Source organism: Schistocerca gregaria, chromosome 2 (genome assembly GCF_023897955.1).
Source record: "Schistocerca gregaria isolate iqSchGreg1 chromosome 2, iqSchGreg1.2, whole genome shotgun sequence".
Classification (NCBI taxonomy): Eukaryota; Metazoa; Arthropoda; class Insecta; order Orthoptera; family Acrididae; genus Schistocerca; species Schistocerca gregaria.
This window is the reverse complement of record NC_064921.1, coordinates 960010835-960030969: the sequence shown is the minus strand read 5'-3', so window position 1 is coordinate 960030969 and position 20135 is coordinate 960010835. Positions and strand designations below refer to the sequence as shown.

At 37.3% G+C, this 20135-nt stretch overlaps 1 protein-coding gene across 1 annotated transcript in view; it reads right to left on the bottom strand.

The window, feature by feature from the left end:
• Positions 1-306: 306 nt before the first annotated feature.
• LOC126335437 (uncharacterized) overlaps positions 307-20135 on the bottom strand; it is a 93001-nt gene continuing 73172 nt past the window's right edge. The window contains exon 6 of the mRNA XM_049998719.1: positions 307-663. Coding sequence (XP_049854676.1) covers positions 369-663 — 295 coding nt within the window. The 3' untranslated portion in view covers positions 307-368. The remainder of the gene's footprint in view (positions 664-20135) is intronic.

The window sequence follows — 20135 nt, the reverse complement described above, 5'->3', positions numbered from 1 at the left end:
AATGACAAGTAAATAAATAAATAAATAGATAAATTCTGGAGAATCACTATATTATTCCTTTTTTGGTTGACTTGTATGGATATTCTGTACATATTGTGGTATCCTCTTTAAAATGTTACTAATGTTCTATTGGTTTCCTTAGAGTTTGACAATATGTATAGTTATCACATTCGGCTATAATTTTTCAGATGCACCTGAAGATGGGATGTTGTCCTGAAACCTGGTTGTGCTCTCCCTTTATTGGAAAATAACATTGAGTATAACTGTATGTGGATGTTATCAGTCGTGAACAACATATTTTATGAATTAGGAGGAACTTTTGTTATATACTTGTAAAAAATTTACATTTAAAAGTTGTTTCTTAACACTCAGTTCAGAGCTTTAAGAGCTTTCTCCCCAATTTTACGAGCTACAGTTTTATGCTCAGCCAAAACAGCTGCAAGATATTCTCGCTTATTAATAGACAATGAAGGACCAATTTTCTGTATAACAGTAATCAGCAACTGTCCAAATTTTGCACTAGATGACAATCCACTACCAGACTTTAAAAGAAGTGTAATTATTTTCTCATTTAGTATCTCATCTGTTGAAGGAACAATTGCTACCTGTAGAAGTGTTGCTTGCCACTCAGTTAACTGCATGGAACCACTTTCAACAACAGCCCTGAAAAGAAAAGGAGGAAAAAATGTTTCAGAAGTGATAGAAAAGTGTTTGTATATGACAAAATATCACATCAAATTAACCACACTGAGACTTCAGCACCCACTGGAAGTTAACCATATGATGAAATGAGACATATCTGACACAAAAATATAAATGATAACAGCATTAAAAAAGAATCACATTAAAATGTCGGATGAATACTATTAGTTACCAATACATGTTGAAAGGTAGCAAGTTAACGTATTCCTTAACATAATTCATACAGGGATAATGCTGCAAATCTACAAACAAATATGTAACATAGAGCTGAGTACATACAACAGTTAAAATGCTTAAATTAACAAGCAACAGTTACCAAATTATTAGCATGCTTTCAGTTGACCAACAGCCATGTCAATTCCACTGTTCTGGTGAGGGAGGGGTGAACACTTGGCTGGGTAACCGGAAGTACACCATGAATCAATCTTGCTGAGGAAAACCGAGAAACCACGGTGGTAATCAAGTTATTCTTTTGTGCTACCTGTGCTTCAAGCTTACAAATACAAATTCATCGACAGAACAGGAATAACTACCAAGGAATATTCTTTTTAAAGCAAACAAAGTTAACTCGCTGACAATCATGCAATTTGCATCTCACTAGGGGTAAGATAGATACTGCCTACAGGAAAATTAAAGAGACCTTTGGACAAAAGAGGACCACTTGTATGAATATTAAGAGCTCAGATGGATACCCAGTTCTAAGCAAAGAAGGGAAACCAGAAAGGTAGAAGGAGTATATAGAGGGTCTGTACAAGGGCGATGTACTTGAGGACAATATTATGGAAATGGAAGAGGATGTAGATGAAGATGAAGATGAAATGGGAGATACGATACTGCGTGAAGAGTTTGACAGAGCACTGAAAGACCTAAGTCGAAACAAGGCCCCCGGAGTAGACAACATCCCATTAGAACTACTGACAGCCTTGGGAGAGCCAGTCCTGACAAAACTCTACCATCTGGTGAGCAAGATGTATGAGACAGGCGAAATACCCTCAGACTTCAAGAAGAATATAATAATTCCAATCCCAAAGAAAGCAGGTGCTGACAGATGTGAAAATTACCGAACTATCAGTTTAATAAGTCACAGCTACAAAATACTAACGCGAATTCTTTACAGGCGATTGGAAAAACTAGTAGAAGCCAACCTCGGGGAAGATCAATTTGGATTCCGTAGAAATGTTGGGACACGTGAGGTAATACTGACCCTACGACTTATCTTAGAAGCTAGATTAAGGAAGGGCAAACCTAGGTTTCTAGCATTTTTAGACTTAGAGAAGGCTTTTGGCAATGTTGATTCGAATAGTCTCTTTCAAATTCTGAAGGTGGCAGGGGTAAAACACAGGGATCGAAAGGCTATTTACAATTTGTACAGAAAGCAGATGGCAGTTATAAGAGTCGATGGACATGAAAGGTAAGCAGTGGTTGGGAAGGGATTGAGACGGGGTTGTAGCCTCTCGCCGATGCTATTCAATCTGTATATTGAGCAAGCAGTAAAGGAAACAAAAGAAAAGTTCGGAGTAGGTATTAAAATCCATGAAGAAGAAATAAAAACTTTGAGGTTCGCCGATAACATTGTAATTCTGTCAGAGACAGCAAAGGACTTGGAAGAGCAGTTGAACGGAATGGACAGTGTCTTGAAAGGAGGGTACAAGATGAACATCAACAAAAGCAAAACGAGGATAATGGAATGTAGTCGAATTAAGTCGAGTGATGCTAAGGGAATTTGATTAGGAAATGAGACACTTAAAGTAGTAAAGGAGTTTTGCTATTTGGGGAGCAAAATAACTGATGATGGTCGAAGTAGAGAGGATATAAAATGTAGACTGGCAATGGCAAGGAAAGCGTTTCTGAAGAAGAGAAATTTGTTAACATTGAGTATAGATTTAAGTGTCAGGAAGTCATTTCTGAAAGTATTTGTATGGAGTGTAGCCATGTATGGAAGTGAATCATGGACGATAAATAGTTTGGACAAGAAGAGAATAGAAGCTTTCGAAATGAGGTGCTACAGAAGAATGCTGAAGATTAGATGGGTAGATCACATAACTAATGAGGAAGTATTTAATCGGATTGGGGAGAAGAGAAGTTTGTGGCACAACTTGACCAGAAGAAGGGATCGGTTGGTAGGACATGTCCTGAGGCATCAAGGGATCACCAATTTGGTATTGGAGGGCAGCGTGGAGGGTAAAAATCGTAGAGGGAGACCTAGAGATCACTACACTAAGCAGATTCAGAAAGATGTAGGTTGCAGTAGGTACTGGGAGATGAAGAAGCTTGCACAGAATAGAGTAGCATGGAGAGCTGCACCAAACCAGTCTTAGGACTGAAGACCACAACAACAACAACAACAACAACAACATGAGGAAAATATTCATAAATTTTATCACAGCATAATTCAGTCATTTCTGAGTAAATAACAGCTTCAATAAACAGTAATGAAAATTATTTATTTATTTAATATTTGATTACAGATACTGCTGTTCATTTTGAGCACCAACGTACTTTGAGTGTACACTTTTCCACAAATTGCTTACACCAGTATATTACTCCCCAAAATATTAACAAATTACAACAGGCAAATTTGTTAAATAGTGATTTGACTTCCTCACAGATACCCAATGACACTAAGTACAAAGGTTGTCAAACCTAGTTATTAAAAAAAATTCTGAATGTGTTTCTTTCAGTTTAAGTTCTTCCTTTCCTTAAAAAAGGGATGACACTCTTTGCAGGAAACTGTCAGCTCTTTAAAAAGTGTTATTTACTCTTTTCTTTGCTGCAGCACATCTTGAAAGATTCACTGTAGTACTTTCCATCACCTACAAAAAAGTCTGTTTTCTTTTCCTTTTTTCAATTTTTATAATAAACGTAGTCATTCAAATGTATAGGTAATACCAGTGGATCTACTGTCCATCCATCTGGATCATCACTGAAGACTTCACTCCATTCAGAGAACTCTCCAGTGGCTATTAACAGACTTACATTGTGCAATTTTTCAACTCATTTTGTTTAAAATGACGCAAATCAGTCATTTTCTATGAAATTAGTACTACAAACATGATTTTTTTTAAAAGGCACAACTTATACAGGTAAAAACTTTATAAATATAATATTATATTTATTTGACTTATGTATAACACAATCAGCATCATGTTACGTTAGTAGTATACTAGCTGATTACAACAAATTTGTGTTACTGTCATAGCTTGATAGACTAGACAGGTTACTGACATGAACCACGTAGCATGTGGAAACCCAGATGAACATTAAGTTCAGTGCCAAAAACACAGTAGCGAGCAAGCTATAAAGCTGCAAGTAACATGAGCAGTTCAAATCAGTACCAATGAACAAAGCAAGAATCAACATAAATCAACACATACTATCACGAATTCCAAGATCACAGCGAAGTAACAGTCATATTTGTATATCAGCTTAAAAAGGATTCACTGGTGAGATACAAACTGCTAATCCTGCTCCTGGATTGACATGTTGTAGAGGATCAATGGGTATACCTAAGCAACATTTTTACAATGACCTCTGGAGTCACATCCCTTAGAAGCGGAACAATCTTCTACGCAGAAAATATCTACCCCACTCTCATTCAGTTTCCACTTTGCTTGAGTGGCAGGATATAAGAGAAAGTAAATACAGGCCATATGGTAGTTGGTAATTATGTATGTGCTTTTAGAAATTCAGTGGTTATTTACTGCATTTTCTGATGTAATATGTTAGGAAACTGGTGTTTCAATTTGCTTAATTTCTCTAAGTTATTTGCCAAATACCATACCTGCCATGGAAGGAAAAAAATGTTATGTAAATCACCTTCTAGCATCACATGAACAAGATGGGGGAGTCCCTAATAGATTTATTATACAAGTGACAGTGGAAATTTCTGACACTTTTGGGGTGGCCACAAAAAAAATAATATTTTGTTTTGATTATTGTTGCATTTAGGGAATAAAGTGTGAATGGTATTCTTCAGTTATCTGTCCTCCTCTAATCCCAACAATGATTTACTACATAATACATCATTATTATTAAGGTGCGATACTATTTTTAAGAAATGTTACTTTGTCAAATGTTTTTAAAAATTTCATTACTGAAGATGTTTACATACTTTAGTTTCTACGGAGTGAGCAAGAGATTGTATTCATCAGCTAGTACATTATTTGTTAAGTCAGAGCACTTTCTGAACATTCTGTTGGAAGTACCATGCACAGCGTATGAGCTGTATGTGTGGGACTAAGAAAACACTGGAAAAAGTATACCAATTAAATAGAAAACATGCATGTTTAACTCTGGACTGTGAGCTTATTTCCTTCTAAGGTTCCATGGGCTCCTGTGAGCCAAATTTACTTCGTCATTTTATTACAGAACAAGTCAGTACACAGAAAGCTAATAACTAAAAAAGTAAAAAATCTAAGGTTTGCAATATCGATGTTACGTGTAAATGAATAATAGATTACAGACAAAGCCTCTGACTACTGACAGAATAAAAGCAGTCTGACGTAAGGAGGTTTTCGAACTCGGATTTAAAAATCTGTGGATTATCAGTAAAAGTTTTTCAGTTTTGTTGGAAATATCTTGAAAATGAAAGTTGTGAAGCAGTATCTTGGTTAAATGAAGTGCTACACAGATTCAAATTGTTGCTCTGTTGAGCGTCTGTGCAAAGGGAGAGGGGGGGGGGGGGGGGGGGAGAAGAATCACAGTGCAATGAACTGTCTGAAATCAGTTTTAGATATCAAAAGGACAGAAAGGTAGAGAAACTTGAGTATCCAATGATGACACAGTAGAAATGATACTGTTCATATAATTTAGGAACTATTTATTGAGGCATACTAATGCATGTTTCTAATACTTTTTTCTGCCCTTTAATTCTTTTTGTACGATATGAAAAGTTTGTACAATATTATTCAATTGATGGTTTGGCAGTGGTGGAAAAGCAGTATACCACATAAGTGTTCTAGTAATATGCCTGATATCTACACTCAGGAAGCTTCCTTACAGTGAACTTCCTGCAGAATAATGCAAAATGAGGAGCAGAAATGCTATGGGGCAGTGCAAGAATTAAATGCAAATGTGTGGGGACCATACTTTGAGTGTAACTATTATTAACAGATCGTATTTGGGAAGGGTACACATTTTGCAGCACCAGTTTCATATTTTTTATGTTGACTTCTTACAACACATTTTATTGCAGACCACAAAACTTCTTGTACAGTACATTGCTCTTCCTCTGCCACTGAGTTGTTCAGACATGTTGAAACTTCCTACAGAGTAAGAACATGATTGAAATTTGTAAAGAGTTTTGCACCAACACCTCAAGACTAAAAGCTCCATAGTAATGTGAGACTGTTTAGTACCTTTGAGTTGATGTCATGGGACAACAGTAGAATACGTGAAGTTAAGAAGAAATGTTATAGATTGTGAAAATAAGTGGTCAAACAATGCACAATTATTGCATGAGGAAAGATGGACCTCGAGGACTTTTCATCACCAGCTGGAAGGAGAAAGAGCAGCTCTCATACCAGTAGAATACAGTTTTCAGGAGGAGAAGACAAAAGAAACTGATCAGTTACAGAATATCACCAAGTTCAGTCTCAGTTTGAACCAAGACACCGAAATTATCTTGATTAGTAGGTTTCAGTTCTGAAATTCCACACTAGCTCACTCTCCCGTGAGAAATTCTACATGATGCAGGAATTAAGATTTTCGGATAGTTGGCACTTATTGCTCAAACTGCATGGAGCATGTACTTTTTTTGTGAAGCCCAGCTTTTCCACTTTTCAAAGGATTAAAAAAAATGGTGTAAAATTCAGGAAAATGTAAAATAATGATTTAAACTGTAAAAGTTATGTGTAGGAAACCCCCTTTCATTTTTGCACTTTACGTATTTGCACATAATAGACATCAAAATACTCATGTCAGGGACTTGTTTATCATCTAATAATGGTTTATTATCTCATAAAAGCCACTAATATCATGGGAAGCAGAAACATTTGACTCAATTTCATACATCATTATTGATGTTTTTGGAATGCCTGTAGCTGTCATTCATTATTTAAATAATGAAACATTGCATCAGTTATTTATTTTTTCATGCTTAGTGTGTTTCCAGAATTTTTTCTCAATATGAATAGCAGATATTGACATAAGTATTTTGTTTGGTGTTTGCATATGCATTGTTATGCGTCTCTTGAACTGCAGTCGTCTTCTTGAGGTATTGTGCTTCCTCAGTTATGTAGAAAACCACACACATGCAAATTATCACTCAAATTGTGTTTTTGTGTAACATCACAATAAATACATAAGTAAATATTGCACTTAACGATGACAGTAAGTCTTTCAAACACATTTCGCTCAGCATGACAATACATAATTCCCACTGTGTTTAAAGCAAAAATATGTCAACAACGCAAACTGAATGAAGGTGTCAACTAGCACTACAATCGGCCCAAAGATGAAACACACTAAATATGATTCAACAGAGGTGTGACGATGATTACAATAATCACAAAACTCCACATGTGTTGTAGAGACAGTTTGGAAATGGTTGTGATTCATCATGATACTTTATCCGTACGAACCTAGTTACTCCTAGCAGTCAACATGCAGAGTAGAGTCTGGCAGTGACAGGAGATACAGCACGAATTGTTCCAACTTTTACATGTTTACCAGTTTAAATCCGCTTAGTAGAGCACCCTGGTGTCAAGAAACTTAACCACATAATCTTTGTAAACACTACATTTCCACATTTTTTCACGGTGCAAAATCGGGTGTGAATTAACATTGTGGACATACGCAATTTGACAGGAGTGATAAAAAAAAAGTCCTAAATGGCAGGAAAATGTTAAGTCCGGAATGTAAAAGTGGGTTATACTGTAGTTACATAGAAGTCAGGCAGATGTCAATGTAAGAGTTTGGGACACAGTGAGCAACTTCTTTCTTTCTTACCTGTTAGAGCATCCCGATGCTCAAATGGCCCAACTGTCTGACCTTTTTTCCCAATCACCGTTCAGTTGCCTGGCACCAGATCATGGTACAGGAACACGAAAATAAGGAGAGAGCTAAAGCGAAGGTTGATTTGATAGAACATATCCTGAGCGCGAAAGACAATGGCCATAGCAGTTTCTGGCAGAAATGTTCATTAGCGACTGATCAGGAGAGAAACTGTGTTGACTACAGGCACTGTGGCAGCTGTTGTTCATTCTTCTTACATAGATTCAAATCTGAAGGCAAGTCTGGAGAACATGACAAAGTGCTATGTTCAGAGGCATTACCATCTACAGTAAAAGATGAAAGTCTTTTTAGTTACCTGAAACTTGCATAAAAAAGTGTACTAGAGATCTTTGCTCATTCATATTAACATCAGGTGGAGGATTTCCGAGTTTATGTCAGGAGCCTGTAAACAACGTTTCAGAGTTTGAACAAGTGGATATCCCTAATGTTCCGCCTCATTCTACAACAGTAGCATGAAACACTGAAAGACAAGTCAATAAAATGTGAGCAAATATGATGCCAAGTATTGTGCAGACCATAGATGTGAATGCATGTGCATGTACACTAGCATTATACTTGCCTATCGTCTACATAACAGCCACCGACTGCAGCAAAATGAATCCATCACCTCCTCCATAGGAGAGAGATGTCACCTATGGCCGAGCCATCAACCTCACAGCGGTAACTCAACTGAAGATCATCAAACCATCTGCAGCCACCACAATACCAGGTAGCGCTATGTTCACTGCACTCAGTGCTGCTATCATTCGCACTAGGTCGCCTCTTCCATATTACATGCCCCCACCACAGTTTCCCGTTGTTGTTCTGCTGGAGGGCTTTATAGGTTGCCACCTACTTACTACCCAGTAGTCGACATCAGAAGTTCACAGTCCGTGGTTCTCTGGGCTTAATGACAAGTATGCAAGTCCTCTGAGCTTAATGTCAACCACACAAGTGGTCCCTCAATCAAAGTTCCATTCACTAAGGGCACAATACACTCATGGCTTTATGTGGACCACATCCACAGTCCACCAGTCTGAACCCCTCTGAATCGCATGCCACATTCAAACCACTAAGTTATCACAACTGCATCAACAATGGACGATGTCCATGTGCGAAACTTTTGGCAAGTCAATGATACCCTCTTAGAACAGACAGCAAACTTACTACAGTGACAACAGTTAGTATAAATGAAACAGCTTGTATCTTCAAAGAAACTGTTACTGTCCAATGTTTTATCCATAACAGATCAGGATGATCTTTTAGCTGTGTTATTTTGGGATTGGCATTACTTTGAATTTGCTTGATATGTATTGTTAATAATGTTCCACTGTTCTTTGGCTGTGTGGGCACATCCATTCATTAGTAGTGTTCAGCACCCATAATGGGACTTACCACAGAAGGTATGTGGACCAATCCGTATAAGAAAAAGTGCTGCCTATTTATTAGTGCACGGTTTGTTGATCAAGATCGGTCTGTACAAAAGATGGTACCGGCAAGAACTCGCTTTTCTAAGAAGAAGAAGAAGAAGAAGAAGAAGAAGAAAGGGGGGGGGCGATTTATTAAGGACCTTCTTGAGCAAATATTGTTTAATTTAGAAGTAAGTCCCCAGAATTTTAATAAGATATTGTCACTAGCTGTGGTGCTAGTATATGTAAAACACTGCTATTATTCCAGCATTATTCACACATTACACATTTTGAATACATTTCTGCACATATTTTCAATGACGATTATTTGAAAAACGAGGTTTTAGTGGTTTATCCTATTATTTACCCTGCATTTCAGGAAGAAGAATCGTCACATGAATTTTTTACAGACAACTTTAAAACCATAAATTGTGACTAGGTGGTACAGCTTGTTTAGTACGCTACAGTGCGATTTAGGCAGTAGGATAAATTCATGGAAATACTTGTGCAGGAAGGTGTCACTGAAAAATTTACCTGTTATGACAGCAAGACTTCAAAGGGCTCTTGACTTTGTAGAGCCATTAGAAGATGCAATACAAGTGTTTGAAGGCAAGAAGTATCCTATAATACATAGAAATTAATTCACTGACTGCGAATTCCTTGACATCAGCTGAATTAGGTATCGATCTACTACCCAATAGTGACACATGAAAATTTGTGCTGCACTAGGACTCAAACCCGGATTTCCTGCTCATCATGAGCTATCACCTTAACCACTTCGGCTACCAATGCACGCTCCCTGGACCAGCCGAAACATTCACATGTCACATTGTCTCTGTCCTTACGTCAGCAACTTTCGAGGTATTTCCTGCAGTTATGGCTCATCAACAGTGTCTGTTCTTTCAGACATGCATGTAAGTTGCATGACGCTGTTGGCTTTGTTATAGATGCATAAACTGAAAAATCATTACAACACAAAGACAGGTGATATATATGTACATTGATTTAAAAGACTGTTAATCCAGTTTTCTTAATCAATTAGTGTTTCATGTCCTATGGATCATCTGCACAATCAGGTGGTGGTGGTTAGTGTTTAGACTTTGCACTACTTACGACGGGTCTAAGACCTCGCACCTACGTCCTCATCTGTACAAAGTTATGTATGCCTCTGTATATATTCAAGCACCAGTAAACCACTTTTACTTACTTGCAGTACCGAAATGTTTTACCTCACCTGCTCCTACTCTCTTTCTTAATTCAGCCAAACGTCCCGTCGCCAACGAGGTCATTAGAGACGGAGCGCAAGCTTGGGTTAGGGAAGGATTGGGAAGGAAATCGGCCGTGCCCTTTCAAAGGAACCATCCCAGCATTTGCCTGAAACGATTTAGGGAAATCACGGAAAACCTAAATCAGGATGGCCGGAGATGGGATTGCACCGTCGTCCTCCCGAATGTCTGCACAATCAATCACAATGATTTGGAGCAAGTCATTTTATATTCACATCACAAATTATTATTATTATTATTATTTCTCTTTCCTGTCTCAGACGTTATGTCTGGTTAAAAATGGAAGGTGACGCGGACCTTGATCAAGTGTGACTTCCTTTTAACTGTACGGTATATGTTACATTGAATTTAGGAACTTTCGGGTAATTGAACAAGTATCAATGATTACAGATTTCTGTAGTTGTATATATAAGTTAGGATGTAACTGTATTGCGTTGATGTACTGGTGGATATTGTGTGGTATGACTCCTGTAGTTGATAGTATAATCGGTATGATGTCAATTTTATCCTGATGCCGGATGTCTTTGACTTCCTCAGCCACTTGGATGCATTTTTCAATTTTCTTCTGTATATTTGTTGTATTGGATATGGGTATTTCGATTAGTTGTATTAATTTCTTCTTTTTATTGGTGAGTATGATGTCAGGTTTGTTATGTGGTGTTGTTTTATCTGTTATAATGGTTCTGTTCCAGTATAATTTGTATTCATCATTCTCCAGTACATTTTGTGGTGCATACTTGTATGTGGGGACGTGTTGTTTTATAAGATTATGTTGTAAGGCAAGCTGTTGATGTATTATTTTTGCTACATTGTCATGTCTTCTGGGGTATTCTGTATTTGCTAGTATTGTACATCCACTTGAGATGTGATCTACTGTTTCTATTTGTTGTTTGCAAAGTCTGCATTTATCTGTTGTGGTATTGGGATCTTTAATAATATGCTTGCTGTAATATCTGGTGTTTATTGTTTCATCCTGTATTGCAATCATGAATCTTCCGTCTCACTGTATATATTGCCTTTTCTTAGCCATGTGTTGGATGCGTCTTGATCGATGTGTGGCTGTGTTAGATGATACGGGTGCTTGCCATGTAGTGTTTTCTTTTTCCAATTTACTTTCTTCGTATCTGTTGATGTTATGTGATCTAAAGGGTTGTAGAAGTGGTTATGAAATTGCAGTGGTGTAGCTGATGTATTTATATGAGTGATTGCTTTGTGTATTTTGCTAGTTTCTGCTTGTTCTAGAAATAATTTTCTTAAATTGTCTACCTGTCCATAATGTAGGTTTTTTATGTCGATAAATCCCCTTCCTCCTTCCTTTCTGCTTAATGTGAATCTTTCTGTTGCTGAATGTATGTGATGTATTCTATATTTGTGGCATTGTGATAGTGTAAGTGTATTGAGTGCTTCTAGGTCTGTGTTACTCCATTTCACTACTCCAAATGAGTAGGTCAATATTGGTATAGCATAAGTATTTATAGCTTTTGTCTTGTTTCTTGCTGTCAATTCTGTTTTCAGTATTTTTGTTAGTCTTTGTCTATATTTTTCTTTTAGTTATTCTTTAATATTTGTATTATCTATTCCTATTTTTTGTCTGTATCCTAGATATTTATAGGCATCTGTTTTTTCCATCGCTTCTATGCAGTCGCTGTGGTTAGCCAATATGTAATCTTCTTGTTTAGTGCGTTTTCCCTTGACTATGTTATTTTTCTTACATTTGTCTGTTCCAAAAGCCATATTTATATCATTGCTGAATACTTCTGTTATCTTTAGTAATTGGTTGAGTTGTTGATTTGTTGGTGCCAGTAGTTCTAGATCATCTATGTATAGCAAATGTGTGATTTTGTGTGGGTATGTTCCAGTAATATTGCATCCATAATTTGTATTATTTAGCATGTTGGATAGTGGGTTCAGAGCAAGGCAGAACCAGAAAGGACTTAATGAGTCTCCTTGGTATATTCCACGCTTAATCTGTATTGGCTGTGATGTGATATTATTTGAATTTGTTTGGATATTAAGTGTGGTTTTCCAATTTTTCATTACTATGTTTAGGAACTGTATCAATTTAGGATCTACTTTGTATATTTCCAATATCTGTAGTAACCATGAATGGGGTACACTATCAAAAGCTTTTCGGTAATCAATGTATGTGTAGAGTAGCGACCATTGTTTAGTTTTAGCTTGATATGTTACCTCTGCATCTATTATCAGTTACTCTTTACATCCTCTTGCTCCTTTACAACAGCCTTTTTTTCTTCATTTATAATTTTGTTCTGTGTTGTATGTGTCATTAATTTCTGTGTAATGACTGAAGTTAATATTTTGTACATTGTTGGTAGGCATGTTATGGGGCGGTATTTAGCTGGGTTTGCTGTGTCTGTTTGATCTTTAGGTTTCATATAAGTTATTCCATGTGTAAGTGTATCAGGGAATGTGTATGGGCCTGCAATGTAACTGTTAAATAATTTATGATGTAAATAAAATAGAAAGAAACTTCCAGATGGGAAAAATTTATTAAAAACAAAGATTCGAAGACTTACTAAGCGGGAAAGCGCCGGTAGACGGGCACAATAAAATAACACACAAAATTTCGAGCTTTCGCAACCGGCGGCTGCTTCGTCAGGAAAGAGGGAAGGAAAAGGAAAGATGAAAGGATGTGGGTTTTAAGGGACAGGGTAAGGAGTCATTCCAATTCCGGGAGCAGAAAGACTTACCTTAGGGGGAAAAAAGGATAGGTATATACTCGCGCACACCCACCCACACATATCCATCCATACATACACAGACACAAGCAGCCGCCGGTTGCGAAAGCTCGAAACTTTGTGTGTGTGTGTGTGTGTGTGTGTGTGTGTGTGTGTGTGTGTGTGTGTGTGTGTGTGTGCGTGTGTGCGTGTGTTATTTTATTGTGCCTGTCTACCGGCACTTTCCCGCTTGGTAAGTGTTAAATAATTTAGTTAGATGTGAATGTGTTGAGGTGAACTACTTTAGCCAGAAATTTGCTATTTTATCTTTTCCAGGGGCTTTCCAATTGTGAGTAGAATTAATTACTTTGGTGACTTCACGTTGCAAAATTATCACTTCAGGCATTTGTGGTATTATCTTGTATGTGTCTGTTTCTGCTTCTATCCACTGTGTATGCCTGTTATGTTGTACCAGGTTTGACCATATGTTGCTCCAGAAGTTTTCCATGTCTGTTATGTTTGGTGGATTGTCTATTTTAATGTGTGTGTTGTCTATTGTCTGGTAAAATTTCTTTTGGTTTGTGTTGAATGTTTGGTTTTGTTTCCTTCTATTTTCACTTTTCTTGTATCTTCTAAGTCGTTTGGCCAATGCTTGTTTTCTGCTTCTTTTCATCTAATTGCTCTATCGCTTCTTGTTGTGAGATTTTACCTAACCTTTTTCGTTTTTTGTCTGAATTTCTTTTCTTATAAATTGTGTTAGCTGTCCAATGTCTTTCCTCAGTTTTTCTATTCTGATCTGTAGCCTGTGTTGCCATGCTGGTTTTGTGGGTTTCTTCTGTGTGTTGGTTGGTTCTGATCTCTGCCTAGTGTGTATATTTAGTGTAGTGAGTGCTCCTATATAAACCAGTAGTTGTAACTCTTCCATAGTTGTGTTTTCATTTATTTTGTTGTGTATGATTGTGTTGATAGTTTTTATTGTTGTTTCGACTTGTGAGTTATTTTGCGGTCTATGCAAGAATAGTCTAATGTCTGTATTTGTGTCTTTGTATTCTATATATGTCAGCTGAAATTTTTCTTCTATATCTAACGTGTGTCACTTCATGTTCTATTTGTACTTGTTCTGGTGGCAGTCTTAAGATTTTGTTTTCCTCTGATTGTTTAATTGATGTGTGTTGTTCTTTGTTTATTTGCTCTGGGATGTTTGAGTCCATTACTGTATTTTCTTCTTCTTCTGATTGCACATTATTTTGTTCCAGTATTTGTTGTACTTGTTGTTTGATGTTTTCTAATTCTGACTGGGGTATCCAGTTATTTTTTATTATTACACAGATCTGATCAGCTAGTCGTTGTTCTGTTATAAATTTTAATTCTGGGTATCTGGTAATCAATGTTGTGTATACTTGTGATCTGTATCCAGTTTTGTTGGTTCCTAGGTTTGTTGCTTGGTAATAACAGAACATGAGGTGGCAATTAACTTCATCTGACCATCTCATCCTCTGTCTTTGTTTTCCTTCTAGGGTGGTTGCAGGAAGCATATCCTGCAAAACACCTCTATTTGGATTTAAATCATTTTCCAGTTGGCTAGCAGTGTCGTTACCATTGTGGGCGGACATAGGCTTCAAGCATCGTCCCCGACCATGACGGCGCTTGTCCGAGGCTTCTTTAGTTGTGTCCTGAACCAACTAATCACACTAAAAGGGGGGTTAGCCCTATTAGTGGTTTGTTCTTTTCGTCGCCTTTTACGACTGGCAGAACATACCGGAGGCCTATTCTTTTCCCGGGCCTCCACGGGGATTATTATTATTATTATTATTATTATTATTATTATTATTCTCCCTCCATGTGTCCAGTAAATGAAAACTGTATTTAGTTAAAAAAAAAGACTAGTTTCAGTATCACTGGTGTTTGACAGCAAACGTTGTATTATTGTCTGGTAACTGTAGGTAATGAACGTGTTGTCTGTCTCTATCTCATGGAGAAGGCCCAAAATCAGACATTGCACAAAATAACATTTCTGCAGCTGCCCTTCTAGCTGCTAAAAATGATGTCCATTGCTAACAAAAATGGGTTGTTAAATGCTGTGCATCAAATTTATGATGAAATTTCAATTTGAGATAAGCTAGAATAAAATTTTAATATGACAATAACACCCTCTTTCTTCACCCCCCCCCCCCCCCCCCCCCCCTCTATGATAGTATTTTTTTAATGCTGCCTGCAGTATGTCAGAGTACAGCAGCTGCACTCCTCAGGCAAACAAGGAAGTATCTGTTTTCAGAGTGGCTTGACTGTGTGTCACATGATACTCAATCTACCAATGAGGTTGACCTGCTGTTGGCCCGAGCACATGGTGATGAAGATGAGTATATGTGGCCCACACTCAAACCACTCTGAAAACAGAGACTTCATTTTTTGCCTCAGGAGTGCATCTGATGTACTCTGACATACCCTAGGCAGCCTGAAATAAATATTTTCAGAGATAGAGAGAGAAAGAGAGAAAAGGGGGGAGGGGGGTTATTGTCATATTAAAATTTTATTCTAGCTTACCTTGAACTGATATTTCATCATAAATTTTATGCACAGCATTTAAAATCTTGTCTTTGTCAGCAATGGGTATCATTTTAGTAGCTGGAGGGGTGGCCACAGAAATGATGTTATTTTGTGCAATATCTGGGTCTTCAACTCCAGGAGATGGAGACATTATTATTGATCATGCACATGATCCATGGAACATGAAACTGCCTAGTTAACTATGAAAATTGATTTCACACTCATTTAAAGAAATGTATTTACTTGTCACCAGTCTTTGTGCTGTAATGGGTTTTCAGTTTATGCATCTATAACAAAACTAACAGCATTGTACAACTTACATGCATGTCTGAAAGAACAGGCACTGTTGATGATCCATAACTATACAAAATACTTCAACAGGTGTTGAATTTAGTGGACTACAATACAAGGACAGAGACAGTGTGACATGTTGAAGTTTGGGTTGGTCCAGGGAGCTGATAGCTGGAGTGGTTAAGATGACAGCTCACGATAAGCACAAAATGCGGGTTCGAGTCTTGGCCCTGCATAAATTTTCATGTGTCACTATTGGGAAGTAGATCTATACCTAATTCAGCTGATATCAAGGAACTCACAGTCAGTGAATTAATTTCGATGTATTGTGGGGTACTTCTTGCTTTCAAATACTTGTGTGGCATCTTTGAACAGCTCTAAAAAGATAAGAGTCCTTTTGAAGTATTGCTGTCATAACAGGTAACTTTTTCTACAACACCTTTCTGCACAAATATTTACATGGATTTATCATACCGCCTACCTACACACTGTAGCATTCTAAACAAGCTGTATAAGCCAGACACCATCTATTGCTTCAAAGTTGTCTATAATAAATTCATGAAACCAGCTGCCTTCCTGAAACACAGCATAAATAATGGAATAAACCACTACAACCTCATTTTTTACATAATCGTCATCCCAAATGTGTGAAGAAATGTATTCAAAATGTGTAATGCATGAGTAATGTTGAAAGGATTGCGATGCCTTATATCTTTAGTGCAGAGTCATAAGGACATAAGTCACTTTTTGGTCATTTTTGTTTATTAAACAACATTGACAAGGAAAACACAAGCTTTAGTGGTGGTCACTGTTCCTTAAGCCATATTTGCTAACATTCGTCGACTCATGCCCTTAGTATCAGCAGTGTGTGATAAACTGAATAAGTTTTTTGTTGTTTTATGCACTTAGTAGCACTAAACATTTTAAATTTATTTTTGTTATTCTGTAATATTTTCCAGGGTTGGCAATATTGTATTATTTGGGAAGCTTGTGCTATAAATATGTGCATTGTTGTCGCATTGTGAAAGAGGGAAGATTAACATTCACTGATTATTGAACATCTTATGTTTACTGCGGGTAGGAAACGGTTCATTCACTGCAGCAACAGACTGGCATTGACACAAGTAAGTGGATCTTTAAACTGATTTACAAGATTAAATAAAATGTAGTCATATAGGCCTCTTTATAAATCTTGTGTCAAATTGCACTTCTTGTAAAACTACAGAGACAATAATTAAGGATACTGAATATGAAACACTATTAATTTTATTGTTTATTTTTAGATGAATGCAGTGATAACAATTTAATATTGTATTCACCACTATCTGCACAAGATAAAATACAGGATATATTGGAGGGAGCCCCTGACAAACCATCAATGAACAAACTAGCATCTTCACTGTCAGATATTTTGGATTATGATAATGACATGATCAAGAAGAGAGATATTCACCAGGTTCAGAAAAAGACAACAGCCTAGATGATGAAATAATAATAATGAGAAGAGAAAGTCATGTTATTAAAAAACTTAAAGTCCCTCTTGATGATTCAGATTAGCAGCAAGAATACATTGCGCAAAATGTTCCTGCAGACCTTGTGGTGGAGACATCTCTTTCAAGAGATGGAACTGAGCAGCCTTCCACATCTGTAGAGCTTCAAGAATTTTGTGGTAAATTCTACAAACACTTGGCTCTCCACCGTCTCAAACACCCGATATTTTAATGACGAGGGTGAGAGAGCCTTTTTACTGCACCACACATATCTGTGTGTGCAGGGCGGGACAGCTGTCACGAGAAGCCAGGAGCTGCATCAGACAAGTGGCCTCGACAAGTGGTTACCAGCAACACCTTGGAATTTATATCAAAAAATCAAAGAGTGTTTGGATAATTGTGGTATCGATAGCTACGATGCCACGGCATAGGTGCAAGTTCAACACTGACGACAGCGCCCTCTAGCAGTGGTGTTCAGCTCTACAAGCGCCGCTGCAGATTTAGCCCATTTGATCACGAACAGATAGCCGGGACAGTTCGCTTCATATATAGACTTTGCACTACTTACGACGGGTCTAAGACCTCGCACCTACGTGCTCATCTGTACAAAGTTATGTATGCCTCTGTATATATTCAAGCACCAGTAAATCACTTTTACTTACTTGCAGTACCGACATGTTTTACCTCACCTGCTCCTACTCTCTTTCTTAATTCAGCCAAACTTTCAGCTTTCAGGAGCAGATCCACGCACCGCCTTCCAGAAAGAATACAAAAATAATGTTCTGAGGTTTTCGGTGTCATGAGGATTGTTACAGAGAAATATGAAGTGTGTATTGTATAGAGACTCTTACTTCATGTCTTGGCTCTGCATGAGGCAGCACGTATGAAATTGTATGGATGTTTTGTTGATTCTGACATTTATCTTGAAACCAGTTGGCTTGCTGAAGCTTGTACAGAATAATTGTTACTTTCGGAATGAGAGTTGAAAATATATTGTTTTTGAACGGAAAATATTCTACTAGTACACGATTTATTTCAAGACTAGAGAGCTGGTTGATACTACTCCATTTAACCTGATACAGTTTTTGGAGAAGAATTAAACAGTGAGAGCAACATAGCTTATGACCCAAAGAAGAAGATTGGTTGCACACACAACGTATGAGTCAACTGGGCGATAAAATATAGGATATATTGGAAGGAACCCCCGACAAAACATCAATGAACAAACTAGCATCTTCACTGTCAGATATTTTGGATTATGATGATGACAGTGATCAAGAAAAGACATACGTACCAGGTTCAGAAAGTGAAAGCAGCCTAGATGATGAAATAATAATAAGAAGACAAAGTCACATTATTAAAAAACTAAAAGTCCCTCTTGATGATTCAGATCAACAGCAAAAATACATTGTGCAAAATGTTCCTGCAGACCGTGTGGTGGAGACATCTCTTTCAAGAGATGGAATTGCGCAGCCTTCTGCAAGCAATGGCAATGGTGAAGGTACGGTTATTCAGCAAGGTTGGGCTACAGCATTGTGCAAAGAACAAACTGTTCTTTTGCATACTGGACAGTCATACATTAATGTTAGTGCAAAGGAAGTAGATGCTAGAAAGATGAAACCTCTTAAACAGTGCAAAAAGAAATGTTTTCTCATTCTGGAAAATGATATTCACAAAACTATTTTTCAGAACACTAGGGACTCGATACGCATGATGAAAGCGTTGCGTTTATAGCAAAGCCTGTGGCAACCAGGAGACACAGAAAAGAAACATGTTCTAGAAACACGAATGTTACCCATGAATACTATTTTGAAACCAATGGTCAAATGAAACGTTTATGCAAACACTGTTTCTTCAGCACATTAGATGAGCATGAGAAATTTGTTAGGCATGCCATTAAAAATAAAAGACAAAGCACTACTGCAACACCCCCCACTGATGGGCACGGAAAACATACTCCGAAGTATAAGAAGAGTGAGGAAGAATTGTCTTTCCCTTTGTATGAAAGTCATTACACTAGAAGAAGCAATGACAAGAGGTATCTACCTTTTTATATGAATTTGAAAATTATGTACCAGTTATACACAGAGAACAAATCAAAACCTGTATCCATATTTATCTAAGAAAGGGAATTTCATGCCTTGAAACTCTCTTTCAAAAAACCCAGCATAGATACATGCCACAAATGTGACGTCTTGCTTATGAAAATGTATGTTGCAAAAGAAACCGATAATACAGCAGGTCGATAAAATTACTCAGCCAAACAAAATCTACATCAAGAGGCAGCCGACTTTGCTTACTTACCAAAAGCAAAAGACAAAGATATGTGTAAGAAGGATCCTTCTAAAAAATGTTTCAGTTTATGTCTGCAGCAATGCCTTCCTACACCGTGCTTTGGTTCTCCTGTAGTTTTCTACAAATGTCAACTATGGACATTTAATCTGACAGTACATGACAATGGTACAGGACAATCCACCTGCTAGATGTCACATGAATCTTTAACCGGTATGAAAGCGGACGAAATAGCTTCATGCTTATAGATGCATTTGTCTAATATGCCCATAAATATTTCAGAAATAATCTTTTATTCTGACACATGCTGGGGTCAAAATAAAACTCCTGTATCACAGCAATGTTCATTAAGGTTTGGGAGACTTCCCTCACATCAAGGTCATCAATCATAAATTCCTAGTTGCTAGACATACTCACATGGAATGCAACATTGACCATTCTATGACA